The 23,566-nt window shown below is 38.6% G+C and overlaps 4 protein-coding genes across 7 annotated transcripts; 2 read left to right on the forward strand and 2 right to left on the reverse strand.

Moving 5' to 3' along the window:
• The first annotated feature begins 2,436 nt into the window (after positions 1–2,436).
• Positions 2,437–6,683, forward strand: pdzk1 (PDZ domain containing 1). Its single transcript, XM_033986895.2, has 8 exons — positions 2,437–2,526; positions 3,297–3,506; positions 3,583–3,796; positions 4,246–4,572; positions 4,982–5,178; positions 5,652–5,876; positions 6,150–6,467; positions 6,556–6,683. Exons 2-8 carry the CDS (start codon positions 3,300–3,302, stop codon positions 6,607–6,609), a joined length of 1,542 nt encoding a protein of 513 aa, XP_033842786.1. The 5' UTR covers positions 2,437–2,526; positions 3,297–3,299; the 3' UTR covers positions 6,610–6,683.
• Positions 6,684–6,978: 295 nt separating this feature from the next.
• On the reverse strand, positions 6,979–10,128 carry si:ch73-390b10.2 (Golgi pH regulator). Its single transcript, XM_033986896.2, has 14 exons — positions 9,887–10,128; positions 9,615–9,674; positions 9,404–9,507; positions 9,214–9,320; positions 9,041–9,142; positions 8,862–8,982; positions 8,708–8,788; positions 8,530–8,639; positions 8,339–8,427; positions 7,993–8,085; positions 7,815–7,910; positions 7,614–7,703; positions 7,450–7,515; positions 6,979–7,373 (listed from the first exon to the last, which is right to left on the reverse strand). Exons 1-14 carry the CDS (start codon positions 9,926–9,928, stop codon positions 7,167–7,169), a joined length of 1,368 nt encoding a protein of 455 aa, XP_033842787.1. The 5' UTR covers positions 9,929–10,128; the 3' UTR covers positions 6,979–7,166.
• A 466-nt stretch (positions 10,129–10,594) lies between these two features.
• Positions 10,595–17,546, forward strand: zgc:113337 (uncharacterized protein LOC503741 homolog). Of its 4 annotated transcripts, none has more exons than XM_033987083.2 (7): positions 10,595–10,728; positions 10,890–10,998; positions 11,080–11,400; positions 12,216–12,545; positions 14,308–14,592; positions 15,223–15,324; positions 15,488–17,546. In XM_033987083.2, the coding sequence occupies exons 2-7, from the start codon at positions 10,926–10,928 to the stop codon at positions 15,526–15,528; spliced, it is 1,152 nt and encodes a 383-aa protein (XP_033842974.1). In that variant the 5' UTR covers positions 10,595–10,728; positions 10,890–10,925; the 3' UTR covers positions 15,529–17,546. The 4 variants fall into 4 exon arrangements, with proteins under 4 accessions (XP_033842974.1, XP_055086473.1, XP_055086472.1 ...); XM_055230498.1 differs by having other exon boundaries at positions 10,893–10,998; positions 15,488–17,525; XM_055230497.1 differs by having other exon boundaries at positions 10,914–10,998; positions 15,488–17,524.
• Positions 17,547–18,583: 1,037 nt separating this feature from the next.
• Positions 18,584–20,349, reverse strand: LOC117389652 (uncharacterized). Its single transcript, XM_033987351.2, has 5 exons — positions 20,279–20,349; positions 19,880–20,203; positions 19,468–19,641; positions 19,355–19,386; positions 18,584–19,284 (listed from the first exon to the last, which is right to left on the reverse strand). Exons 2-5 carry the CDS (start codon positions 20,007–20,009, stop codon positions 18,991–18,993), a joined length of 630 nt encoding a protein of 209 aa, XP_033843242.1. The 5' UTR covers positions 20,010–20,203; positions 20,279–20,349; the 3' UTR covers positions 18,584–18,990.
• Between the last annotated feature and the right edge of the window lie 3,217 nt (positions 20,350–23,566).

The following is a 23,566-nucleotide window of genomic DNA, read 5'->3' on the forward strand; positions in this document are numbered from 1 at the left end:
CTTCCAATTTACTAATGTAACAGCTGCGCCACAAACGATCTGCAACTGCTACAGAAGACACCTGTGGGAGATTAGCATGCAAGAAGGAAAGATTTTGAGTTTCACAATGTGCTCACACTTCACTTTACTTTTGCTTTGAACAGCAATGAATAAAACAAATGACACTTTATCATAATTACGCTTCTAATAGCCTTAATAAAGCATGAACAAAGACTTACTTCATAATGAGGACGTGGTTTATTAAGAATGATTCAGGAACTACAAACAGAGCCCAGGTGGCGCTCAAGCACTTGCCCCTTTGACTGAAATACCCTCATGGTCAACACATTTTTGAGGGTTAATAATTGCTTCTGTGTAAACTCTGCACCTGACTGGGTGACAGGTGCATTGGAGGTGAGGCACTTGACTGAAAGAGTTTAAGAAGATTAACGTACATTGTCTCACTTTTGGTTTACCTTTATTAGTACAACGTTTCAGGGACCGAAACCTCCACATGCAGGGGGCGCTCTGTGCACTGGAGCAGGGCTGAAGCACAGCGAGGGAACAGAACCGATGACATAGGAGCTGAACACAAGCGATCAGTGTTTATAAAATACAGGTTAATGTCAAGCATGCCATAAAAATAGTTGTTATAATAATATGTTTTGGAACTTAGAGAGAAGTGCTCTAGAACAATGGGCCTATGTGTCATTGTTCTGTATCAGACAGCTGCAAGAGGTTAAATACATTAAACAGGATTTCTTCATCTAAAATACCCCAGATTACAGGAAATAATTTGCAAAATGCTCCTAAGCACACACTTAAAAGTAAAAGAAGCAACTTTTAAAATGCGTCAATAATGTCACGTTAAGCGATATGGAAAAGTGCCCTATTTTCTTGGTTGAGCACCTGCCCCTCACAATGTGCACATCCCTGCCTGGAGTTGTGTTTTGTTTTATTCACACATGCTTGAGTAACCCTTTATTATTAGTCTGTCTACATCTCCAAAGCTCAAAATGCTCTGTTCCAGCTCCATTCAAAAGCTAAATTTATCCAAAAGAATCTAGTGAAGGTGCATGGAGTTTAAAAACACAGTGGAGCACTTCCTGTATCACCACATGACATCACAAGGTAGAACAGGGTGTTTTCCATTTGAGAGATGAACCCAGCCTATTTACGCAGGATCTGTGTGTTAAATGTGTGAATGAAACAAAACACAACTCCATGTATGTTTGTAATGAGGAATAGATCAGAAAATAGCATATTATGGGGCCTTTAATAAACTATTTGTTCTCAAAGTTGTAAATTAAGTATTTCGTCATGCATTATTAGCGTAATTTAAGTGTAGTTATTATAAAAGTGCAACCAAAGTGGTTTACTCATGCATACACAACTCCTCCATCAATAGAAAACTAGACTGCAGTGAGATGAATGTGGAAGTTGAACTATATTTTTTGGCAGCAGGAACTATTGACTAGTTATATGGCAGAACAAATACTTAATACTGAGAGAAAGCAGAAGACACCTATTCAATACGTACACTATTAGCTATCGATATGCATTACCCACATGACTATAATGTGCTGTGAACAACAACAACGTGCCAAAAAGATGGAGAATAGAATGATGGTGCAGTCAATTCACATTTGAGAACAGCAACTCTGGAGTTTGTGAGTGTATCTGAGAAATGTGCAAGGGATCAATGTAGCAGTGTTTATTATGCAGACTCTATATGCAGTTATTTCAAAAATGTGCTGGGTTTAAAGTGGATTTAACACATCCAAACGCTGAAGACACTATTCATACTTTCACTCACACATCATATGCACATTAGACATTTGCAAACGCAGTATCACATTTTAATCTTGAATAAAGATAAAAACAAATTAGTAGATCATTTTCGCAATATTACAGGGCGCACCTGTCGTGATTTGTTTTGCTTGGTTTGACCCTTGTCCCCTCGTGATGGCTGTTGTATCATAAAATAGTGAAATACCTTTTATAGTGACTGTACACATAAACATAAGTGTTCTGTAAATGTTGTTATACTGTGCAGTGAAGATACATGTTGAGGAGCTGTCTGTTATCTGATGTTTTGTGCATTTAAGTGACAAAATACTTGTCTTGTCCGCTGAGTAAGAGATTTTGATACTGATCCAACAGCAATATCTTATCACGCTATATTATATCAAAGGTAATTGAACTGTAAAATCTTATGACATGGAAACAAGATGAAGGCCACTTTTGTAGTTCATCTAATTAGTGTTTCCAGTATTTTCCAGATTATATGTTGTGAAATTACTCTTGGTACCAACTTGACCTGACAATCACTGCTTTCGTAAAGTAGTCAGGCTTCATATGAATTATACAAGAAATTGTTAAATAACTCAGCGTTTAAACTCACCTTTGGCTTGTCAAAGTCCTTTATGCTGAAGGAGCAGGGGTGGAGGCCTGGGAGGAGGGCATGCCGGAGATACAGCAGATAACAGTCCAGCAGTGGCAAGTGGACTCCTCCTTTGCACCGGGACACTGAGCAGGAAGGAGCTGGTGAGTCTATACAAAAGTGTTTTTATTTTCACTTATTACCTACAAAAACAAAAAGAAATATATCCTTGGTTGTGATTTAAACTGGTTTAAAATGGTTTGATGTAGCTTTGAAATAACAGGTGTAATGACGCAGTGAGCATCATAGAGAATTTTAAAGAAATCTGAACGAATAGACAGTTTTCAATGCTAATAACTTTGCATCAAACTAACAATGTTTTCTAGACACAAAGTCACGTGACAATAGCTGCATCGTTACTACTCAAACAAACCATTTTCATATGTGTATGTCATATGTGTGTATATATATATGTTCTTAAAAAGTACAACAGTACAACCAGGATTTTAGAAACTTTAGTAATGCTACATTGTCATTCCTTGGTAATTTAAATCCATTTGCCAGCGTTGGGTTTAAATGGAGACCCCCATCCATTTGTACTGCTCTAGAGCTTCACAAAATCTGCATATCAAACATCTTTATTGCATCGGTTATAAATGAATTTTCCTTCATAAACGAGTATACGGTGACATTCCCTGCTCTCAAAGTCCAGGCCCCCTTTTAAATGGCATGTCATCTTCTTCAGCTGTGACTGTCATTAACCATTAACAGCTCAAGAGCACTGATGGAAGATTAACTTGCATCTTAGCTACCAGCACTGTGACACCTCTTTAAAGAACAGGATGATCTCTCACTGTAGAAAAAAATTGTTTTTGCTGAATTGAGAAATGTAGCCAGTTAGAAAGAATGAATGTGTAACTTTTTTCTCTTCAAGGAAATGGCGAGATACAAGCCAAGGGTGATTTCTTTGAACAAGAGGTCAGAGCAAACTTTTGGCTTCTACTTGAGAGTGGAGCATGAGGAGGAGGGACACCTGGTTCGCTGCTTGGAGATGGGAGGAAACGCAGAATTGGCTGGAATGAAAGATGGAGACCGGATCTTGAAGGTCAATGGAACGTTTGTGGATGGACTTCCCCACTCTGAGGTATGGCTGTAGTCAACAACACAAAACACAGAATATAAATGTAAGATGAACGTAACACTGTTTATCTCTGGGGCAGGTAGTCGAATTGGTAAGAAACAGTGGCTCTTCTGTCCTCTTCCATGTTTTGGACGAGGCATCGTACAAACAAGCAAAAGCTCAGGGAGTGAACTTGGCCGACTCTCACAGCTCACCAGTCACTAATGGTGTGTCCAAACATGCGCCCAAACCCAAACTGTGCTACCTTGTTAAGAACAACAGCGGCTATGGTTTCTCCCTCCGCTCAGTTAAAGGTAAGGTTTGTACACTGCTTATAAGAAATTCATAAGTGAAAACTTTTGAGCAAATAAAGTTATAGATTCATGCAGTTTTAAGAGGCTGTGGCTCACGTATCTAGAGATCAGGACCTCACTTATTTAAGCTATCACTCTTTCTGAAATGTGTAACTGAAATTAAACTGTCTTGACTTTATAATGATCCGCTTGTTCTTTTAATTAGTAAAATATCAAGTCAGTACAGTACAGTGAGTAGTTTGTGCTTTAACTTTATGGTACTTCTAATACTATTTTTATGAACAAGAACTTTAAGTAAACTTGCATACACAGCTGATCATCACACTAACCTTTAAATAACATTATACAGTATAGCCAAACCTTTTTGACACAGTGCTTTTGTTCTTTCAATGCTATTACCAACTGCACAAGGACGTCTCACCGTGCATTTGTCCTCTGTGTCCCTGTAGGCCAGCAGGGTTTGTACATGACAGAGGTGATCCCAGGAGGTGTCGCGGACCAGGCCGGGGTCAGACTCAATGACCGCCTGTTAGAGGTTAACGGAGAAGACATGGAAACACACGACCAGGCAGTGGAGAAGATCAAGTCTGCAGGGGGCGCTCTCCTGTTCTTGCTGGTAGATGAGGAGACAGAGAGACACTACCAAAGCAAACACATAAAAATTGGGGCCTGGTTAGCAACGACTAAGTACCTGCCACACAAGCCCAGAATCGTAGAGATGACCAAAGGAAGTGACGGCTATGGTTTTCTGCTAAAAGAGGAACCTAAACTCTCAGGTACTATCATAAACTATTGCAATTTTGAATAAAGCTTTTGTCATAATGGGCGTTCAGAGCTCTTTACATCAAGGAATCATTCTCATATTTATATAGACAGATACACATACAGCAATGTAACAGAATTGAAGTACCAACTGTGGCCAAAGCTGCCCTGTGATAGACAAGCACAAGAGAGGTGGCCAATCTGTACCACTGACCCCTCTGACCACCAATAATCACATTCAAGCAGAGAAGTGGTGGGTGAAGTGTCTTGCCCAAGGACATAATAGACCATATGTCAAGGTTCTTTTGTCAACCTGGGCTATGAGTGATGTTCTGGTAATTTGTGCCAATTTAATGATCCAAAAACCCAAATGATATTATTATCTAATAAAAAATCTGAATGAATGACCTCTTGTACGTGTAGGGCACTTCATCAGAGAGATAGACAGAGGGAGCCCAGCAGACAGAGTAGGCCTGATGGACATGGACAGACTGGTGGCTGTGGACGGGAAGGAAGTGGCTGGACTTTCCCATGAGGAGGTGGTAGACTGCATCCGTATGAGTGGCAACCAATGCTCCCTCCTAGTGGTGGACAAAGAGACAGACCAAATGTACGAGAAGGTGAGACAGAAGTTGGTTAAATACATAACATAAATCAAGTCAAAACATATTGTTTCAATGTGTATCTTGCATAAAAGAGGAGACATTGTCATAGTCACAGGTATGACCTTTGCAAATTGTAAACTTTGGTAACCTGATGACTTTAGTATGAAAGGAAATTGACAATATACCAAAATAATCATGAAGTGTGTACAGAACTTAAATTGCAAGATTAAATGGGGAAATTGTGTTTTGAGTAATGTGTTTGGTGGAATAACCCTGATTTGAAATATCAGTTTTTGAAATGATCTTTTAGTAGTTGTGCAAACAAATTTAAGAAATTTAAGATACTGAAGTCATACTCCAAGAGAAACCTAATCCTTACCTTAACCCTAACCCTTTCCGCTCTGAGCTGTTTAAATGTAATATAAAACAAGTACACTTAGAGTTAGGACTAGACTTTAACCTATTAAACATATCTTCTATTGGAATAGGGAAAAGTCTCCCCTATGCTTTTCTGGGAGGAGATGAAGGGTCTAACTTCACCTCCGAGCTACAACGAAGCTGTAACAATTCCTGCTGCCCACCGTCCACCTTCACCAGTTCAGGACAGAGAGGAGGACCTCAAACCCAAACTGTGCAGAATGGAAAAGACCTCCGCCGGATATGGGTTCCACCTAAACGGCATTCAGGGCGTGTGTGGACAGTACATCAAAGAGGTTAGGCATTATTAGATTATTGAAAGGTCATGTAAACTGTTACACCAGATGTCAGTACAAAAATGAAAGAGAAAACATTTGTAATTTATTCTCCAATTAGAACTGTTATGCAATGATCGTTTTTGATTATCAGACTTCTTTGTGCTTACGCACCATAAACCAGATCTAGTTAATGGGCTATCTGATTATTTTAGTTATCTGATTTTAACTGGCCATGCAAATGTAGTCCTGAGTTACCTGATCTGTCTGAAACTGTAATACATTTGATCCCAGGTCGTGAAAGGGGGTGCAGCGGACAGGGCCGGGCTGGAGGATGAGGACATGGTGGTGGAGGTTAATGGGGTGAATGTGGAGAAAAGCACCCATGAAGAGGTTGTAGGTCTGATCCGGAGCAGTGGTAGTTATCTGGAGATGCTGGTGGCCAGTAGGAGCGTCTATGACAGGCTCACAGCTAAGGGAGTGCCCATCACAAGAGCACTGCTGGGGGAGACGTCCTACGCTCAAGTTCACACTCCTGAAACGAGAGAAATACGACAAGAAACTCCACCGCCAGCTCTGCCAGAAGAACCAGAGCAACCAGCAAGATCAAGGGTGAGTTTTACATGCAAAAACATAATATAAATTTTAAAATATATGAACAATTAACTATTCTGAACTCTTTTGTTTGATTTGGTTTCAGAGCTCATCCGAGTCATCTTCTGCATCTGAAGCCAGTGTAGATGAGAGATTTTGAGTTGGTCTCCTGTTAATATTCACCATTTAACTTAATATTACCACAGTCACCAGAGCAGCAGAGCTCAAATTAAATTAAATAAACAAATGGAACTCTGTTGATGAATATTATGTCTGTATTTGATTCTATTAATCTTCTGACAAATAGTAAGAATAAAAATGTTTGAGGAATCAAGTTGGTGGAATAACACAAACACAAAGGTAGTGATGTAAGAACATGGACTGACACCGTTAGTACGTTGAAACAGTACGTTACATTTTGTAGCTAAGCTGGACTTAACACTGGTTCTGATAGAAAGAAGACAAAAGTCAACATGTATTGCAGATTCCTAGATGATAGTCTGTATTTAGGAGAGGTTAAGAGTTAAACATTAAATAATTAAACACACTTGAGTGAACTTTTTTCCAGTAGAATTTAATTGTCAACAACTGTCAAGTATTTGCAAGATAATTTGAAGGTGCCCTGCCTCTAAAAAGTCCAGTGTAATCTTCCATCTCTCAACTGGAAAAGAGACTATGTTCAAGCGCCAGAGTTTTGATCATGTGATCAGTTCTGGCTCATAAAGCCATGTGTTTCTCCGGTGCCTGCTTATGGGCCAGATACAGGAAAAGAATGCTGGACAGAGCGCTGACCAGGAAAATGACATCAAACCAGCGATGGTAGAAGTTGAACTGCAGCTCTCCCAGCACCTCTGTCACAATGGATCGGTATTCCAGCGGCATACTCATTCGCATTAGAAGAACAGAAGAAACAAAGTACATTCCCTGAAAGAAACAGACAAACATGCGTTACAATTTTTGGTTTAGAGTTTGTTTTCACAAAAAAGAACAGATAACTCACCATTATCTGAGCCAAAACAAGCACTATTACATTAGAAGACTTGCTGCTGGATATAGCGTAGAAGAACTACAAAGGAAAAATAATATATAAAGTTATAAACAAAATGTTCAAGACACATATTCAGGTGCATTACCATAACAGCAGACACAAAAAAGAGCTTTTACCTTTGTAAGAGTGATGAGTAAGCCTCGAATAGATGTTACAATTATTATACCAACCAAGATAAAAGAAATGTGTTGAGACCAAAATTTAACCTAAAAGCAAACAAAAAAACAAAAAAAAACCAAAGGAACAATTAGTAAAGAAATTTTCCATTTGCCATATTGTCTGTGATTTGCAGTATTTGGGTGTGAGAGTGCACATACATCAAACTGGATTCCCAAATAGTTCACGGTGATTTCAATGCCTCTGGTTACTGGATCTGTCTTTCCAACCCGATCAAATACAATGTTTATTGTTGCCTGCCAAGTAGTGAATATTAAGAACAGTCTCTCAGCGTGGAATACTATTAAGTTACAGTTTGATAAGCAACAGCAATCATACCATAAATATTTTCCAAACGCAATAAATGGAGAAGAAGTACCCTAGAAAGTTAAAATATTTCCCCTGGAATGTTTTGGAGTACTCAATTCTTTCCTGTAAGAAAAGAGTAAAAGAATAATTAAGGACAATCAAATAAATCACTATGAAATAAACTTGTTAATTATTACTGCTACTTAGAGCTTTTTTCATGTAACCACATTTTCTACAAATTTTTGTAGTTACTAGTTACTAGTTTCCATATGCAATATTCAAGAAGAAAAAACTACTGTGAAATTGCAGGATTTCAAATTATATATCATTTCACTATTTTCATTTATTTCCAGTTCATCATCACTTTTTAGATTACCTTGGTGGCTTGTAAGTCCACAGTTTCAAGGAAAAGCTGCCGACTTAGCTCCTCTAAAGCATCAACTTCCTGCTGAATTAAAGAAAGGTCTGGGGAAAAAATAAATAAAAAAATTAAAAAAATATATATATATGTTTCTCATTTATAATAAAGCAGAAGCATGGGTAAAATGTAACAGCAATGTTGCATACTTTCACTGCCCGTTTGTGTAGAGGTCACACTCTTGATCATGCCCCAGAATCCAGTCTGCTTGTTTTGGTCTTCCCCACGCTGGTAAATCTGTCTCCGTGTCATGGCAATTCTTAAGAAGTATTGAGATATTAACATAAAAAAAATTATAATAATCATGCAAATACAGCTGTTACCTACCTTTTCTTTTTGCTGACAATCATGTCCATTGTTTGTAGCAACCGCCTCTCCAGAGCAAGTATGTCACTTTCTGTTACATTCCTGCAAAAGCATAGTTTTGGATGCAAGGTAAATTTGTATTGGCAAATACATAATAGCAATGAACTTGTTCTACCTGAGAAAATATGACATGTATGTGTAGGGACAGTTCACGGCACCAAAGCCAGACAGTAAGGCCATGAGTGTGACTCCTATTACTCCAACACGACTAATAAGCTGCTCAATGGATAGGATTCCTGAAAATATTTAACAATAAATCAAACAATTAAAAAAATGCAAAAGTCATGATCTTACCATGCTTTGGACTGAGAATTGGAAAAGGGTCCCCAAGTTTCCAGAAGAAATACATAAAGGTAAACCAGACCATACAGGAAAATAGTAGACGCTGTCTGTGCACTGTGGAAACATACACAAATATCAACTAAGGCAATTGCACGCCAATTGAAAGATTGTCACACTGTACTTACACAGGCGTATGTTGCTCACAACAAAGTAACCAATGTAGAAAGGCACAACAAATATCAGCACAAGCAGTATCACGTAAAGGTTGAGCTTCCAGTGGAAATACCGTGAACTGTGGTGACAAGAACAGAAATATAACTGATAAAGTGTCTCACTTAAATTCATGGTGACAAAACATGAACATTATGTACCGACCTACTGCTTAAGGCCCCCAGTATCTCAAAAATGATGAGCTCAAACATGGTACATGAAAAAGCAAAGGTTACAGAAAATACCACCTGGACCACATACTGCCGCACCTGTCAGACACAAATCAGGACGCAGAGTTATAAATGCAAGAATACATTATTACATTGAAATGACCCAAATGAGTTCGACATAAAGATTGAAAATAAAAAAAGAATACCTCATAGTCTTTGAACAACTGCCGCATGAAGAACAACCAGCCAAATCCAAAGAACAGCACCTAATAATGCAAAAAGCCAATAGCCACATCTGTTCATCACTGCTGGTTTTCTCCAATTTCCAATAACACCCACTTTTCTCCGAACATGTTTATTACTAAGAAGGCAGTGAGAGTGGCAATAGCATCACCATAATGCAATATGCTCGCTGTACTGTAGTATTTAAGGACATATTTCTTTAAACGGGCTAAACAAAGTACAGAATAAAGTTTACCTGTGAGGTGAACATGATGACTGAGTCCACCAAGAAAGACATGTTTCTTGTTTGCAGTCGATCAGTGTTATATTGTGTTGAATTGGACCGGATTCTATAAGTACATTTTAAAACGATGGAACACGCAAGTTTTATCTCGAAATGGCATTTTTAGACAATATTTCGCATATTTATGGCTAAAACTTGCTCTACTGACAGATTATAGGCGATAAGATACGTCATTATTAGGCGTCTGAAGTTCCGTCGCCTACTGATGACGTCTCAAGTTATTTTATTTTTTTTTATTATTATTTTTTTTTTAATGCCTTTACCATTTTATTTGCCATCAACGTAGCGGATATATCTTGTGTAATTTTGTTTTATTATTTAATGAAATATACATAAAACTAATTACAAAAAATACGTCGGGTTGTAGTTTCCATCTTATTCCAGCAGAGGTCGACAGTAGACAGAATATGAAAAAAAAATAAAAATAAAATAAATAATAGGGATAAGCCTTTTTAGAAAATAAATCCTGAGTGCATGATGACAAAAAAATAACATAGAAATGTGTTAAACTTGTGGGTGAATTATATATTGGCTATAAAGTTATCCAAAGTACGCTCCAGGCTTCAGCTCTTGACCAATGGCACAGAAGATCCAGAGGCGCACCGTGGCTGTCTGCGTGTATCTGAGAGTTCTGACTCCTCATTTGCTGCTGCTGGAGAAAAGAGAAAACATTCGAGTGGGGAAATGTGTTTCTAGTCTGACTGGAATGTTTGAAGGAGCTGCTGCTGGATTAAATTGGGATGTACAAAATGTTGCAGGGATAAAATTCTCAGTGACTTCTGGACCAGGGCAGGGTAAGTTTGATGCTATTTTTATGTGAAGTTTTGATGCTTCTTCAAATACAAACTGATTAAATAAAATTCGTTTTACAAAATGTTTTGATATGAGCTCAAAGCTGCAGACACTTAAGAAATGATCATTTCTTTCTAATATTACAATGTTTTGTGTGTACCAGTAGGCCTATCCTTTTTTGTAAAAGACAAAATTGAAGATGAGGGTTCTGATCAGCTGTACAATTTCTCTGCCCGTTTTCTTAATGCTGCTGATGGCTGGGAGACTGCAGGGTAAATGTGACATTTTAGTCCAATTATAATAGTCTTTTGGTAACTGTCAGTATGTAATCTCTGTGGTATTCTGTATTTCAGGAAAAGTCACTGCCCCACAGTATATGCTGGCTCCAGTCAACAAGCCCTACACTTTGACTTGCAGTGTGTCCAAGGAGAAGGGCGAAACTGTGAGGCAAGTGCGCTGGATAGATGTAGAGAATAAAACACTACTGACCTACCAGCCGGGCAACAAGGACAGTGTGAGTGGCCAACAGCATGTGGACCTTGGCCCTGCCCCCAAAGACACCTCCAACGTCATCATAACCAGGGTCAGCTACAGAGACGAGGGCTGCTACACCTGTATCTTTGACATGCTTCCTTCTGGCTCACAACAAGCGACCACATGCATCACTGTTACATGTGAGTGGATTCCTGCTTTTAACTGGTTTTGATCAAGTTGTTACGCAAAAAAAAAAATCAGTAACAGGTTATATGTTTCTATTGTGGAGTTGGTGTAATCCCTTGTTTGTCCAGGAGTGGTCCAGGGTAGGAAAGGTTACTGAAGAAGTCATCTGTTTTTGAAATCAAGATGTTTCTTTGGCTTCTGGATGGGAGTCAGAAAGTAATACGCCATAGTTGTGTGATGTCTTGTACATTTTTCGAATTTGATTTTATTATTAATGAATTTTAAAAATCTGTAGTGGGAGGAAGTGATATAAATGAATTTCACAGTATACCTTAAAGATGTTAACAGATGCTTATAGGAAACAACCTGAATGCATTAAAGCCATCCATAACACATTTTTAGTGAAGACAGATGCCAGACTCAGTAGCACTTCGTTTATTTGAGTTGAATGCCAGGGGCTGAGCTTGGACCATAAAGCTTAGGATTTGCCTTTTTTTTTTCTTATACAGCAACATACAGGTGACTTGAGTGCATTTTTCAACACATTGCTGGGACCGTACACGTTTATATTTTAGGTCTACTGAGGAGGTTTAGATGAGTTATGAGTGTACACTACCTTGATCTAGCTTCTCCAAACACACTGCTGAGCCTATAGAGACTTCATCTCAGCTCTGTTAATAAAAGGCAGAGAAAAGGGGTTTACAACTCTAACTAGACACAGATGTTGCAGATTCCACTTACTGTCCTGTGCGAGGTGGTCTCATAGTTCCAGCTTTATTAATCACTTTATGTTGTACATTTGTCTTTCGCTGGACGGTGGCTGTGATAGCTCAAGTCACGGCTGACCGCAACAAGACAGCAGTGAGTGGCAAAAAGACACTTCTCTCCTGCTACTATGGCCTACCTGAGAAAGTGCAGCAGGTGGAGTGGACGCACAGCTCGCCGGACGGGCAGTATAGTCCCGTGGCTTCGTACGCGAAACAGAGTGACCCTATGATCGAGCCTACGTACGAGGGGAGAGCATGGCTTAGCTCGTCCCAGTCTGACAGCCAGCTCACCATCCAGCCTGTACTGATCAAGGATGAGGGCTGCTACACCTGCCTGTTCCACACACACCGCGATGGACCAAAGACCGCTACCGTCTGCCTCTCCACATATGGTAAACATCACTATATTTTCACCTAAGCACATAACATAAAGGAGAAAATATCTTCAGGAAAATTTATGTAACAATTTCAGCTTCAAATAAAAATTATTTATAGGCAAACTCCATAAAATCTTGCCAAGCAGTATTTCAAAAGTTTCCAGAAGAATTTCCAGCATAACCAGCAGCCGTAGTGTCAGATCTTCTGAGCCAAAACAATGCTGATAATGGCAGGTTCAACAGGTGAATACAAGTTGCCCATACACAGGCTTTTGTCTACCCTGGAACCTTACTATAAAGCCACTAATACATTGCTATTAAGTGTTTTTATACTATTTTGTAACCTAGAAAGGAATATATTATTTAAACTTGTGAAGTAAATAACTGATACGGTGCAAGCGATTCTGGCTACTGGAATTGTAGTGCTTTGCTTGAGACAAATCGATATATGTGTTACATTATATATTGCAGTTCTCTCAAGACCTATTAGTAACTACTATGTGAAGTTATAGTCATGAGAGTTTCTGAGAGACAAAAGAATACCATCGTTATCTTGTTGAAAAATGTGTTCTGTATTATAGCTATAGAGTTATAGAATGGTCATCTATCCTAAAGTGAGCTGTCAGCACAGGTCAGAGATAGCAGCCGTGGGAGTGTGTGGAGAGACAGGTGCCCCTCCTGGGATTTGCACTAGAATGTTGATCTCCTCTTCCGGACTTCTTCTGCTGATGTGTTCCTGATACTACAACATTTCTGATTCATACACACACACAGACAAAGCAGTGTGTTTGTGGAGTGAAGAATAGAGCGCTTGAAAGAGCACTATGGAGGCAGGGTCTGAGGTCTTGATGTGTGACTGTGGCAGTGTTCAGGCCGTACACTGATGCCTTCTGTGCTTTCTCCCACTGTCTCCCGTTCTCGCGCTGAAGTCTCCCCAACAGACTTGCTATTGTTTTGAATGGGGCTGTACAGTAAAGCGGGGTTTTCTGTTGATGACATACGATTTGCATTAGTGACGTCTGTGCGCTACAAAAACAAAATGCTTTAATATTGTGTTTCCATTGGATCAGATGAGAAGTAGACGCATTATTTATCAGTTTATGTTGGGGCTGGGGCTCATGAACAAGGTGACATCCCTGAATAGTCTATATCTAAGTGTACTCTGACCACAATTGCTCTAATGAGGAAATTGAATGAACTTTCAGACAAAAAATCCTAGGTAGTCTAATCTACTCTAGTGAAGAAATCAGTTTGGTATCTACTGTATAATCCAACCAAACTGGATACATGTTTATCTCGATTGTTATTTGTCCCCACCCAAAATTCTGGATAAAACAAGCCAAATGTCTGTGGCTAGGTCCGATGGTGCCAACAAAAATGTTCCTGCTTCCAGTGTATTACATTCCAGCTTCAGCACAGACAATTGAAAACAGGCAGAGGTTTACTTATGGATTATAAGTGTGCAGGAACTCACATAGTTTAGTGAGTCCAAAGGCTTCAGTTCCAGGTAACATCCCAAGACTTAACACTTAATGTGGTACAAAGCACAGAACCCTGCTCAAATGAATTTCTCATCCCTCTTAAAGACATGGCTCCATCTCTGTCTTCTATTTTGTTATGTGTGAGATGTTATCATTTTGCAATATGAAACTATTCTGTCTGATGTTTTTGGTAGTACATTTTATAACACTGAAATGAGCTTTTACTCTGCATTTTCTATTTTCCTTTATAATCAACAGCTCTTTACTTATGTTTCTACTCCCTGTCTTGCTTGCAGTTCTCCCAAAGCCTCATGTTACCTATAAGATGACCTCTCCAGGCGTGATAGAAGCCAACTGCACCTCTGTGTCCCGACCCCCGGCGGAGATCGTGTGGAACGTGGAGAGGGACAACCGCACCATAGGCCCCCCAAAGACCGCTCAGACGCCTCAGGATGACGGGACGACCCTGGTTATCAGCACCTTAACTGTCCAGTCAGGCCTGCTTAAAGATGTGTCAGTGAAATGCCTGGTGCACCACAAGGGCCTGGAGTCGCCTATTGCTGTATCCATGAACACTAAAAGTAAGTAGTTTGTTATCTGAAAACACAAGGGCTCAGTTTGTTGCTAGAAGGAGGAACAAGGAGCATTTAAATGTCAAATTTTTATGTAGCGCTTTTCCACGTTCAAGGCACTCAAAGCACTTTACGTCAAGGAACCGGTCACCCATTCACACACACATTCATACATCAATACACGCAAACACTGGGGGTGAGGTGGGTTAAGTGTTTAGCCACTTCACTTCAGCAATGTTGTCGTGAGCGGGATTTGAACCGTCAACTTTCGGATCAGTGGACAAACACTCCCCATTTATGTGCAAAGTTTGCGTCAGGAAAAAGTATAGTTGGTCCAAAATGATGATGACAATGCTGAAAAAATGACTAGAAAGGTAATCATAAAATCTTCATAACGGCTAATACTGTCCACGTACAAGTTCATCTTATGATTTAAAAAGAAAAAAATACATTAGATTTGCCACTGAATGCAAATCTTCTAAAGCATGTGTTATAAGAAACTAAGAGGTGAGACCCTTTGCTCTACTCTCCTACACTGTGCTGCAAAACAATGCAATACTGTCTTGTACTGTTGCAGTATTCAAAGTTAAATAATACCTTTGTACATACATACGTTTTTGTTTTTCATCTCTCTTTCAGTTGGCACGGCTCTGACCATCCTCATCTCCGTCACCACAGTCGCTGCCCTCTTGGTCCTGTCACTTTGTTTCTGTCTTTGGAAATGCTTCTTACAAAAAGAAGGTAGGTTTTAATATATTTTACATCGTTCTCTACATAGCTTCAGCCAATACATAAAAAACCACTACTAAAAAAAAACAAACACAAAAAAGAACAACTGAAGCGTATTATTTTTATTGCATCTTCTATTTTGCCTGCATGTCTTTTTAGCTGATTAATTTTACAGATGACAAAAGACGACAGCGCTTCACTGAGCCGCCCTTGTGAGTCGTCCCCTGTTGTCCCTTATCCGACTGCTATGGGTCCACTGACAGGAGGAGAATACACGCAACATCTAAGCAACAACTACGTGAACTTTGACACAATCTTATCATTATGTGAGCGCCTCCTCCACATCCTACTGTGATTCTCAGTGTTACGTAATCTCCTGGACAAACGGAGAAGTGCGGTATTATAACTGGTTGTACTGACGTTTCATATTCATTCAGTTTGTGAACTTTTTGTACAGCCTTGCATTAGTATATCTATGTTGTGCATCACTGTGGTGTGTGTTATTGGAACTTAGTTTTGGTCAAAATGTATTATATATTAGCAGAAGCATAGTACCGGAAGTAGTGAGTGTAATTTAAAAGCGCACTATGTAACTTCTCTACTTTCTTATCTCCATGAAGAGGTTATCGCTTTGAATGTTCTACAGTATCTTGCATTTATTCAATTACAGCTGTTTTTATTGCTCAAAAATAAACCAAAACCCTCGCATTCTTCTCCCCTCTCCACAGATCTAACCTGTAAACTGGGGGTAGATAAGATTAACGCCACACTGTACGTTAAAGGTTAAATTGTAGTAGCCCGAGAGTTGAAGAGAAGAGGCATGACGCTGGAGAAGTTTATTTTCCATCAAGACTTTGTGATAGTGTTGCCCATTCCCGGTCTAGGACACTCCAGTCTGGCTATGCTTCCGTTGTAGGGAGTATTATACCTCCGATGACATAAACCAAGATCACGAGCTGGCACTGAAAGTCCTGCGTACAGCACAGTAATGGAATTTATACAACATGGACTCCATGGACATAACCAGAGTGTGCTAAAATAGTGCACTTTTGAATTCTCTGAAACTGTAACTATATCCCATAAATTTCTTACACATACACATGGAATCCCTTGTCTCTTTCTGAGTTTAAGTACATGTAGTTTGGAGGAAAACCTGCTTGTGCCCTTGACAGGAATGCGTGTCCAGTCTCTGCGCCTTTAACTGTGTGACTGTAAAGTTCAACTGTGGTCAAGGGACAGATGCCTGAGATGTTCTAGTTTTCAGTAAAACGGTAACCACTTCAGTCTGGATTATAGGATTTGATAGATGTTTGTTAGCAGCGGTGGGAAGAGTACTGACAGTTAGCGGTGATAAAAACGTACTCAGTTACAAGTATGTGCGCTACTGCTATATTTATTTGTATTAGTCGTAAGTATTAGTTAGTTTTTAAAGCAGTTTTGGTTGCGCTTTAGTTCAGTTTTGTCCAATTGCAGGTGTAAAAATCTCATTACCCAAAAGATCAACAGTTACAGACAGACACATGAGTGACCACAATGTTGTACTGCGGTGATGTTACTTTTTATGATGTACATGCTGCAGGTTGTCAGATTTATATGCGTATAAAAAGACATGTCAAACACTTTAAAGCAGTGTAGAGCGATGCAACTTATCAAAGACACTACTGCGTATGTGTTAGTCTTAAGTAAGTTGTTAAAAAGGCATATCAAAATCAAATTACTCCTGCCTCGTAATAAAGAGGTTGTGGGTTCAATTCTCTGAGACTCTGGACTTGCTCAAAAATAATGTAAAGCATTTGTGACTTTTACTTTCTGTTAGAGCAGCGTTTTCAGTTTTAATGAACCAATCGCCTAAAGTCGCCTAAAACCATGAAAAGCATCCATCAGCAGAGGAAGATAAACTGTACACAAATGCCCTGATGGTTTATTTTATAGTTATAGAGTAACCATGGTGACCACTTGTCCCTGTTTTGATTGTACACACACACACAGGTATTTAGGCTCCTGTGCCTCGTCCCACTTATTTATGTAATGTTCTACTTTTTGATTGATGCCACATGATCAGTCGAAAAAGTGAGATTTTTGGGTGTTTCAACGTTGTAATATGTTGGCGTCTATTTCTCTTCCTTCTGTTTGTTACAACTGAGCAAAACTGAATCCCCTCCGTGTATCACTTCACCTCTTTTTCTTCACTGTCAGGTGGTCACTCTGAAAATTATATCCTTGTACTTTTAGCAGAACATTAGATACAGTACAATATTGGTAGTGGATAGTTGTTTAATAGTGAGAAATAAAAACATAAAAACAAGTTGCATTGTGCTGGTGCGTCTTATTGGTCTCATGGGTGTTCTCCTCAAGTCTTCAAATACTTTACATTCCTGCGTGGTTGGTCAAACCTGGCCTCCAGATGGCTCTTTTTTTTAAATATTTTCATACTAAACCCATGGGATAGTGGATCTAAAAATGGTGTTAACTCTCTCACACACACACAGGTTCACACCAAATACCTGCACAGTGAGTTAATCTAAATGTGATTATTTATCTGCACAGTTCGATATATTTAACTTGAACTTGAACAGGACTAAAACATATCTGGTTTCACGTGACAACCAGATCCTACAGCGAGGGAGTTCATTATTTCCACAGAACAAATGTACACACTGCAGACGTTGAGTTTAGTTACACAGTAATGGTCAAAAATATTTAACACTGAAAGATATAAACCTGACAGAGATTCTTCAAATTACTCAAGTGATGTGTTTGAAGCAACGCCAGATTCTGACACAAACTATCTCTCCTAAGTTGCTAATGCAGTGAACCCTGTTGTTTTGCACCAGTCCATGTTCATTTAAATTGAATAAGAGTGCTGTAAAACAAATAAAAATGTCATATATGTACAGAAAAATCACTTCACTTCTTAAAACTCTACAAAAAAACTGATATAAAGCTGCATTATCAAGTCATATTTTAACTGGCAGACGTTTGAGAAGTTCTGTACAACGTGGAGCCACCAACAGCAAAATAGATGAGATAAAAATGTACCAAAACTGCTCATATCTACTTTTTATACTGTCACATAAGATAATCATTAACGTACTGTAAAGTGAAACCACATCGAGGACCTATTGCCCCACAGTTTAAGGTTTAAGTAAGGTTCGTTTCCTGTATGCTCAAAATCAGTCACATGTGGTCTGTGAGCGTTTCCTCTAGGGCCAGTGCAAATGTGCAAGATATATGACATAAGAAGCATAAAATACATCACGCAGTACGCCGGTGAATTTATTTTGAATACATGTTTTTGTTGAAGGATTGTAACATTATGAAATCATGGTTCAAAACAGGACAGAAAGCTACAGATGACACAAATAGTCAAATCATAGCAAAAAGTATGTACAATTTTACGTTATGTTATCTGAAAAGAGGCCGGCCAGTCGGGTAAAGAAAGTAAGTTGAGTACGTATTTAAAACATATCAGTATTTGCTATTTCCAGGTAGTTATGTAGGTTTGATTAAAAGGTTATTGAAGTACACAAAACAAGAAGTAGAAAAATGTATGGAGCCTTTTAGCTGAAAAGATGGAAAGATGGTTGGAAAAAGTTCAGTGGTAGTTGAGTAATAAAAAAAAAAAAAATCTTAAAACTTGATATTATACAGTAGCTTTCCCCATTTATTCTACTGTACCTATAATTCAGAACTGACAACACTAATTACACTCATTTCACAGGTAACTTCAGTTGAGGCATGATGCTGAAAACTTTTCTTCGACTTAGTGCGGTCGATTTTTGAGTACACACCAGATGTTAGACTTTCAGCTGCACTTGAACCTGTTAAAACCTGGCTCCCGATGGCCCTCTCTGAGTTATTTGGAGGTTCTTCTATTACCGAACTTGAAATGTTGCTCACGATGCACGAGGCCTGGCGTAAAACTGGAGGACTTTTTTTGGGTAGGCCTGGTCTCAAATGTGATGGTCGTTCCTATATCAAAGAAAAATTGTGGCATTTGAACAATTAAAACTATTGAAAAAAATTGATCATTACAACCCACCTCATGTGTTTTTGGTTGGCGTCTTGGTCTCGCTAAAAAAGGAATGAGACAGATGTTAAGATCCTTTAGAATACTTTGTTAAATACTGTAAAATCCACACGAAATAGGCTTACATTTGCAAACGTAGAGTCTGAGCAGGGTTATGACTGTAATTGTGAGTAGGAGCACAGCTATAGAAAGAAAACTGATAAAATACACGAGTGCGGTCATCTTCATGTCATCTTCACTGGGCACGTTTTGATCTTCTGGAGAATTTTTAGGATGATCTTTGCCCCTTTGGTTTGTCTCTGTGAATAAAACTCCATTTAGTTTGGGTTAAATGAGGTGTTAAATAGCATTTTTCACATTAACAGTTTTCAAAAGAAGTTTAAATACAGATTAGATGAGGGATAATCTAGAACATTTTTAACGAGGATTTGAATAGCTTTTGCACAGTCACATGTGTGCATAGGGATATTTGAAAACCCATGATCAAAATTATAAAAAAAAAATGTGTAAAGATATAAAAAATAAAATGTAATTTACCTGAAACATTGACTTTTATTGTGTGGCCTATTGATCCGTAATTCAGTTCTCTACATGCGTACAATCCACTGTCCTCTACAGAGATCCTTTTGAATGTTAAAACAGACTCCATCTTCTCATTCGACAGCATGTTTTGATTTATCTGAATGTGATCTGAATTATTCAAACTCTCGCATTCACTTGTGTCCAGAACTTTGCACCAGACGACATGCACAGTCCTTCCGCAGTGCTGGATGGGACATTTGACCTCCGCATGTTGGTGAAGAGAAAAAGCAAATGCTGTTCCTCTTCGAACTGTCACCACAACATCACAGCTCTGCAAACCTAATGAAATACAAACATATATTACAACATTTCATTTATACTTGGTTTAGATTAGTAGTCCCATCATGGTCCTACCTTTACTTCCTCCACAAGGAATTACGATGAAACAAAAGAAATAGATCAGAATACGTGTGGTGGTCGTGACCTCCATCAGATTAGAAGAGGTAAGAAGCAGATGAGAGTAAATGTTGCTCACCTATGTGCTCTTCACCACTTCCTGTCCTCACTCTATGTATACAGTGTGTCAGACCTGTCAGACCCAGTCCTATTGTACCACCAAAATAGACACACAAAAAAACAAAAAACAAACTTTTTTTTACAGAGAAGACATGACACAAAGTGAAAATCTAAATATAATTAAATATACAACAATTCTATGGACAACAGTCATTATATAACGTATACAGTTTCTCATGTTTTTTTTGTTTTTTTTTACTATAAATGTGTCCATAGGTAATAAGGGAGTAAGAGAGGGGCAAAGGACTAAATTACTGAACTGATCTATTGCACAAACTACCAACTACCTGAATGCATGTCTCCATTACTGCCCCCTAGTGTCTAAATAGAAGTGTTGCAATCTGATGAAAGTGATTTTGTGCTTACATTAGTTTTGCATGTACTGCCCCATGCCAATACTGCCCTCTAGTGTCATACACGTATACAACAATATTTAACAGTATGTAGGGTCATAATTTGATAACGCTAAGATTATTTTTTCAGACCAAGGTTTAGTTTGTTTTCATTCCTGTTAGATAGAGACAAGCACATCTGATAAAAGTTGTGAGTGCGTGCTGGATCCAAAGACAAAAATGGTAGAAAATAACAAATAGATTCACACTGCAGTTCTTTGGAGCTTTTATTTATTTATTTATTTTATTATTATTATTATTATTTTATTTATTTATTTATTTTAATTAAATAGCACCACAGTGTTTCGGCTTCAGACAGGAAGAATGGGTTTGACTCAATGTGGTGCTATTAAAATAAAATAAAAACAAACTGGGAGCTCCAAAAAACTGCACTGCGGATCTGATCTTTCTTAGTTTGTTTTCATACCTGACAGTTTTGACTCCTCATAAATGGTCGTTTAATAGATCCATGGGTGTTCTTCAGAGTGGTTACATGATGTTGTTATGATGTGATATAAACAGACAGAAAACACACAAAACACAAAACAGAAAGGAGCAACTCAAATCAGCCATTTCTGACCATTGTAAAAGAGAGAAGCACATTATGGACTGGGACAGAGCAAACATTACTTATGGAAGCAATCGAAATATGAAAACATGCTCACGGGACTTTAAACCGGGACGAGGGGGACTTTTTACTCTCACACATCTGGGATACTGTCCTGAAGAAGTCAGACTGCAGATGGCGCTGTCGTCCTGCCTCCACTGGTAGGAAGCACAAAAACCAATCTGTGACGTGTGGAGCTGACTGGACATGACTGGACACGTCACAGCAACATCATGTGACCAGAGGAAGACGCTAGAGGGAAACTGTGATGAAAACAAACCAAACCTTGGTGTGAAAAAATAATCTGTTAGAATAATAATATCTTGTGTGCTATATTTGAAGACTGTGTACCTTCTGCTGCACAAACCCACATAGCTTCCGCTCTCTTCTGTCTCTCTCTTCTCTCTCTGTCTCTCTCTCTCTCTCCCTTTCTCTCTCTCTCTCTCTCTCTCTTTGTTTCTCTCTCTATCTCTCTCTGTCTCTCTCCCTCTCTGTGTGTCTTTGTCTCCCTCACTTTCTCTGTCTCTCTCTCTCTCATACTCTCCGTCTCTCTTTATCTCTGTCTCTCTCTCTCTCTTACTCTGTTACTCTCTTTGCCCGCCCCCTCTCTTCTCTCTCTCTCTTTCTCTCTCTCTCTCACTCTCTCTCTCTCTCTCTGTCACTCTCTTTGCCCGCCCCCTCTCTTTTTCTCTTCTCTCTCTCTTTCTCTCTCTCTCCCCTCTCTCTGTCTCTCTCTCTCTAAAGAAAGAGAGTAAGGGCTCAGCATGTTGTTCTTCACATAAAATCATACAGACGTATCATGGGAAACTGCACCTCAGGGTAAGTCTGTGTTTCTTATTCTTGTTTGACTATTTTATTGCCACAGTTTAGTCCAGTGTTTTGTATTTGTCTGTTTAAAAGTAAAAAAGTTTATTGAAATATTTATAGAGCTGATGACAAGTTCCTTTTTACTAACAGCTCAATGTTGCACTTATGAAAAACTTCCTGTTGCAGCTGTCAAGGAAATACTCAACTTTATCCAGGAACATAACATTTAGATTTTTACATTTATATTTATATTTGTAAAAAACAAAAAAACAAAAAAAAACATGGACTTTGATGAATTATAACGACCTAATTATGTTTTATTAATATATTTATATAGGAAAAAGAAGAAGAACAAAGCAAGAAGGAGTCAAGGTAAAGTTGTTGTGGAAGTAACTGTGAACAAAATTGCACAAATTTAAAAGACGTAAACAGCAGAATGAAATAAAATAGCACACAGTAGAAATGAATGAAGAGTTAATTTGTAAAAAAAACAAAATAAAAATTCTACAAAGATGACAAATTACCCTGTGTAAATGTGGAGAATATGGCAAAAAAAGACAACATTTCAAAACAGAGCTCTGTTTTTGCAATGAACTCTTCAAATATATCCTAAATCTGTTGTATTTTATTTGTTACATTTGCTGTTCATAATTATTACATATTTGTTCTTGTTAATTTTCTATTTATTTTACAGAGGATTCTGAAAATGAGGATGCACAGGTACTAAGAAAATGTTTTATATTTACTTCAGCAGCTCTGAGTTCTCATGGGATTTGGGTCTGTGCAGATAAAAGATGTGGGCAGTTATTTGCATTTGTAGTTAACATATCCAAACAGACACACTGTACATGCTGGATTTTAATACAGGAAGTAATAAATGGGAAAAATTATGTCATGTAAAATCTCTTTCTAGTAGCTGGTGGGAAGGCTGTAGAGATGATATATGTGAACTGAACCGCAAAGCCCCCACAAACCTAAAACAGCCCCGTGAGAGTGCACGTTACTTGAACAACATTTCAGTCAGAATGATACTATGATAAAACATGATACATAAAACGAGGAAGTACGGTAACAGGAGAGGTTCTGTCCACTTTTGCATGTTTGTATGGTGAGATATAGCCTACGCTGTATAGATAGGGGCTCATCATGTTGTCATGACTACTAGTAGTACAAGTAATAGCAGTACTTGTCATAGTAGCAGTAGTAGAGTGGGCTAGTGGCTCTTGGAGTAGGACTACTACTCTAATACTCGTGTGTATGACAGGGCTGTCAGAGTGTGCGTTGCATCACCAATGAAGGAGCAGTGACATGACCTTAGCA

Source organism: Periophthalmus magnuspinnatus, chromosome 21, assembly GCF_009829125.3.
Source record: "Periophthalmus magnuspinnatus isolate fPerMag1 chromosome 21, fPerMag1.2.pri, whole genome shotgun sequence".
Lineage (NCBI taxonomy): Eukaryota > Metazoa > Chordata > Actinopteri > Gobiiformes > Gobiidae > Periophthalmus > Periophthalmus magnuspinnatus.

What these genes read in the sequence shown, in the direction of transcription:
- si:ch73-390b10.2 (XM_033986896.2), bottom strand. Translation starts at nt 9,928, where the DNA reads ATGTCTTTCTTGGTGGACTCAGTCATCATGTTCACCTCACAG. An exon ending in TGGACTTACAAGCCACCAAG is followed by an intron (nt 8,086 to 8,338) that starts GTAATCTAAAAA and finishes CTTTTCTTACAG; the next exon opens with GAAAGAATTGAGTACTCCAA. An exon ending in GCGTTTGGAAAATATTTATG is followed by an intron (nt 7,911 to 7,992) that starts GTATGATTGCTG and finishes ACTACTTGGCAG; the next exon opens with GCAACAATAAACATTGTATT.
- pdzk1 (XM_033986895.2), top strand. Translation starts at nt 3,300, where the DNA reads ATGGCGAGATACAAGCCAAGGGTGATTTCTTTGAACAAGAGGTCAGAG. An exon ending in GTGGACAGTACATCAAAGAG is followed by an intron (nt 5,877 to 6,149) that starts GTTAGGCATTAT and finishes ATTTGATCCCAG; the next exon opens with GTCGTGAAAGGGGGTGCAGC. An exon ending in AGCAACCAGCAAGATCAAGG is followed by an intron (nt 6,468 to 6,555) that starts GTGAGTTTTACA and finishes ATTTGGTTTCAG; the next exon opens with AGCTCATCCGAGTCATCTTC.
- zgc:113337 (XM_033987083.2), top strand. Translation starts at nt 10,926, where the DNA reads ATGAGGGTTCTGATCAGCTGTACAATTTCTCTGCCCGTTTTCTTAATG. An exon ending in GATGGCTGGGAGACTGCAGG is followed by an intron (nt 10,999 to 11,079) that starts GTAAATGTGACA and finishes TCTGTATTTCAG; the next exon opens with GAAAAGTCACTGCCCCACAG. An exon ending in ATGCTTCTTACAAAAAGAAG is followed by an intron (nt 15,325 to 15,487) that starts GTAGGTTTTAAT and finishes TTAATTTTACAG; the next exon opens with ATGACAAAAGACGACAGCGC.
- LOC117389652 (XM_033987351.2), bottom strand. Translation starts at nt 20,009, where the DNA reads ATGCTGTCGAATGAGAAGATGGAGTCTGTTTTAACATTCAAAAGGATC. An exon ending in AATAAAAGTCAATGTTTCAG is followed by an intron (nt 19,642 to 19,879) that starts GTAAATTACATT and finishes TTTTATTCACAG; the next exon opens with AGACAAACCAAAGGGGCAAA. An exon ending in CAGACTCTACGTTTGCAAAT is followed by an intron (nt 19,387 to 19,467) that starts GTAAGCCTATTT and finishes TTCCTTTTTTAG; the next exon opens with CGAGACCAAGACGCCAACCA.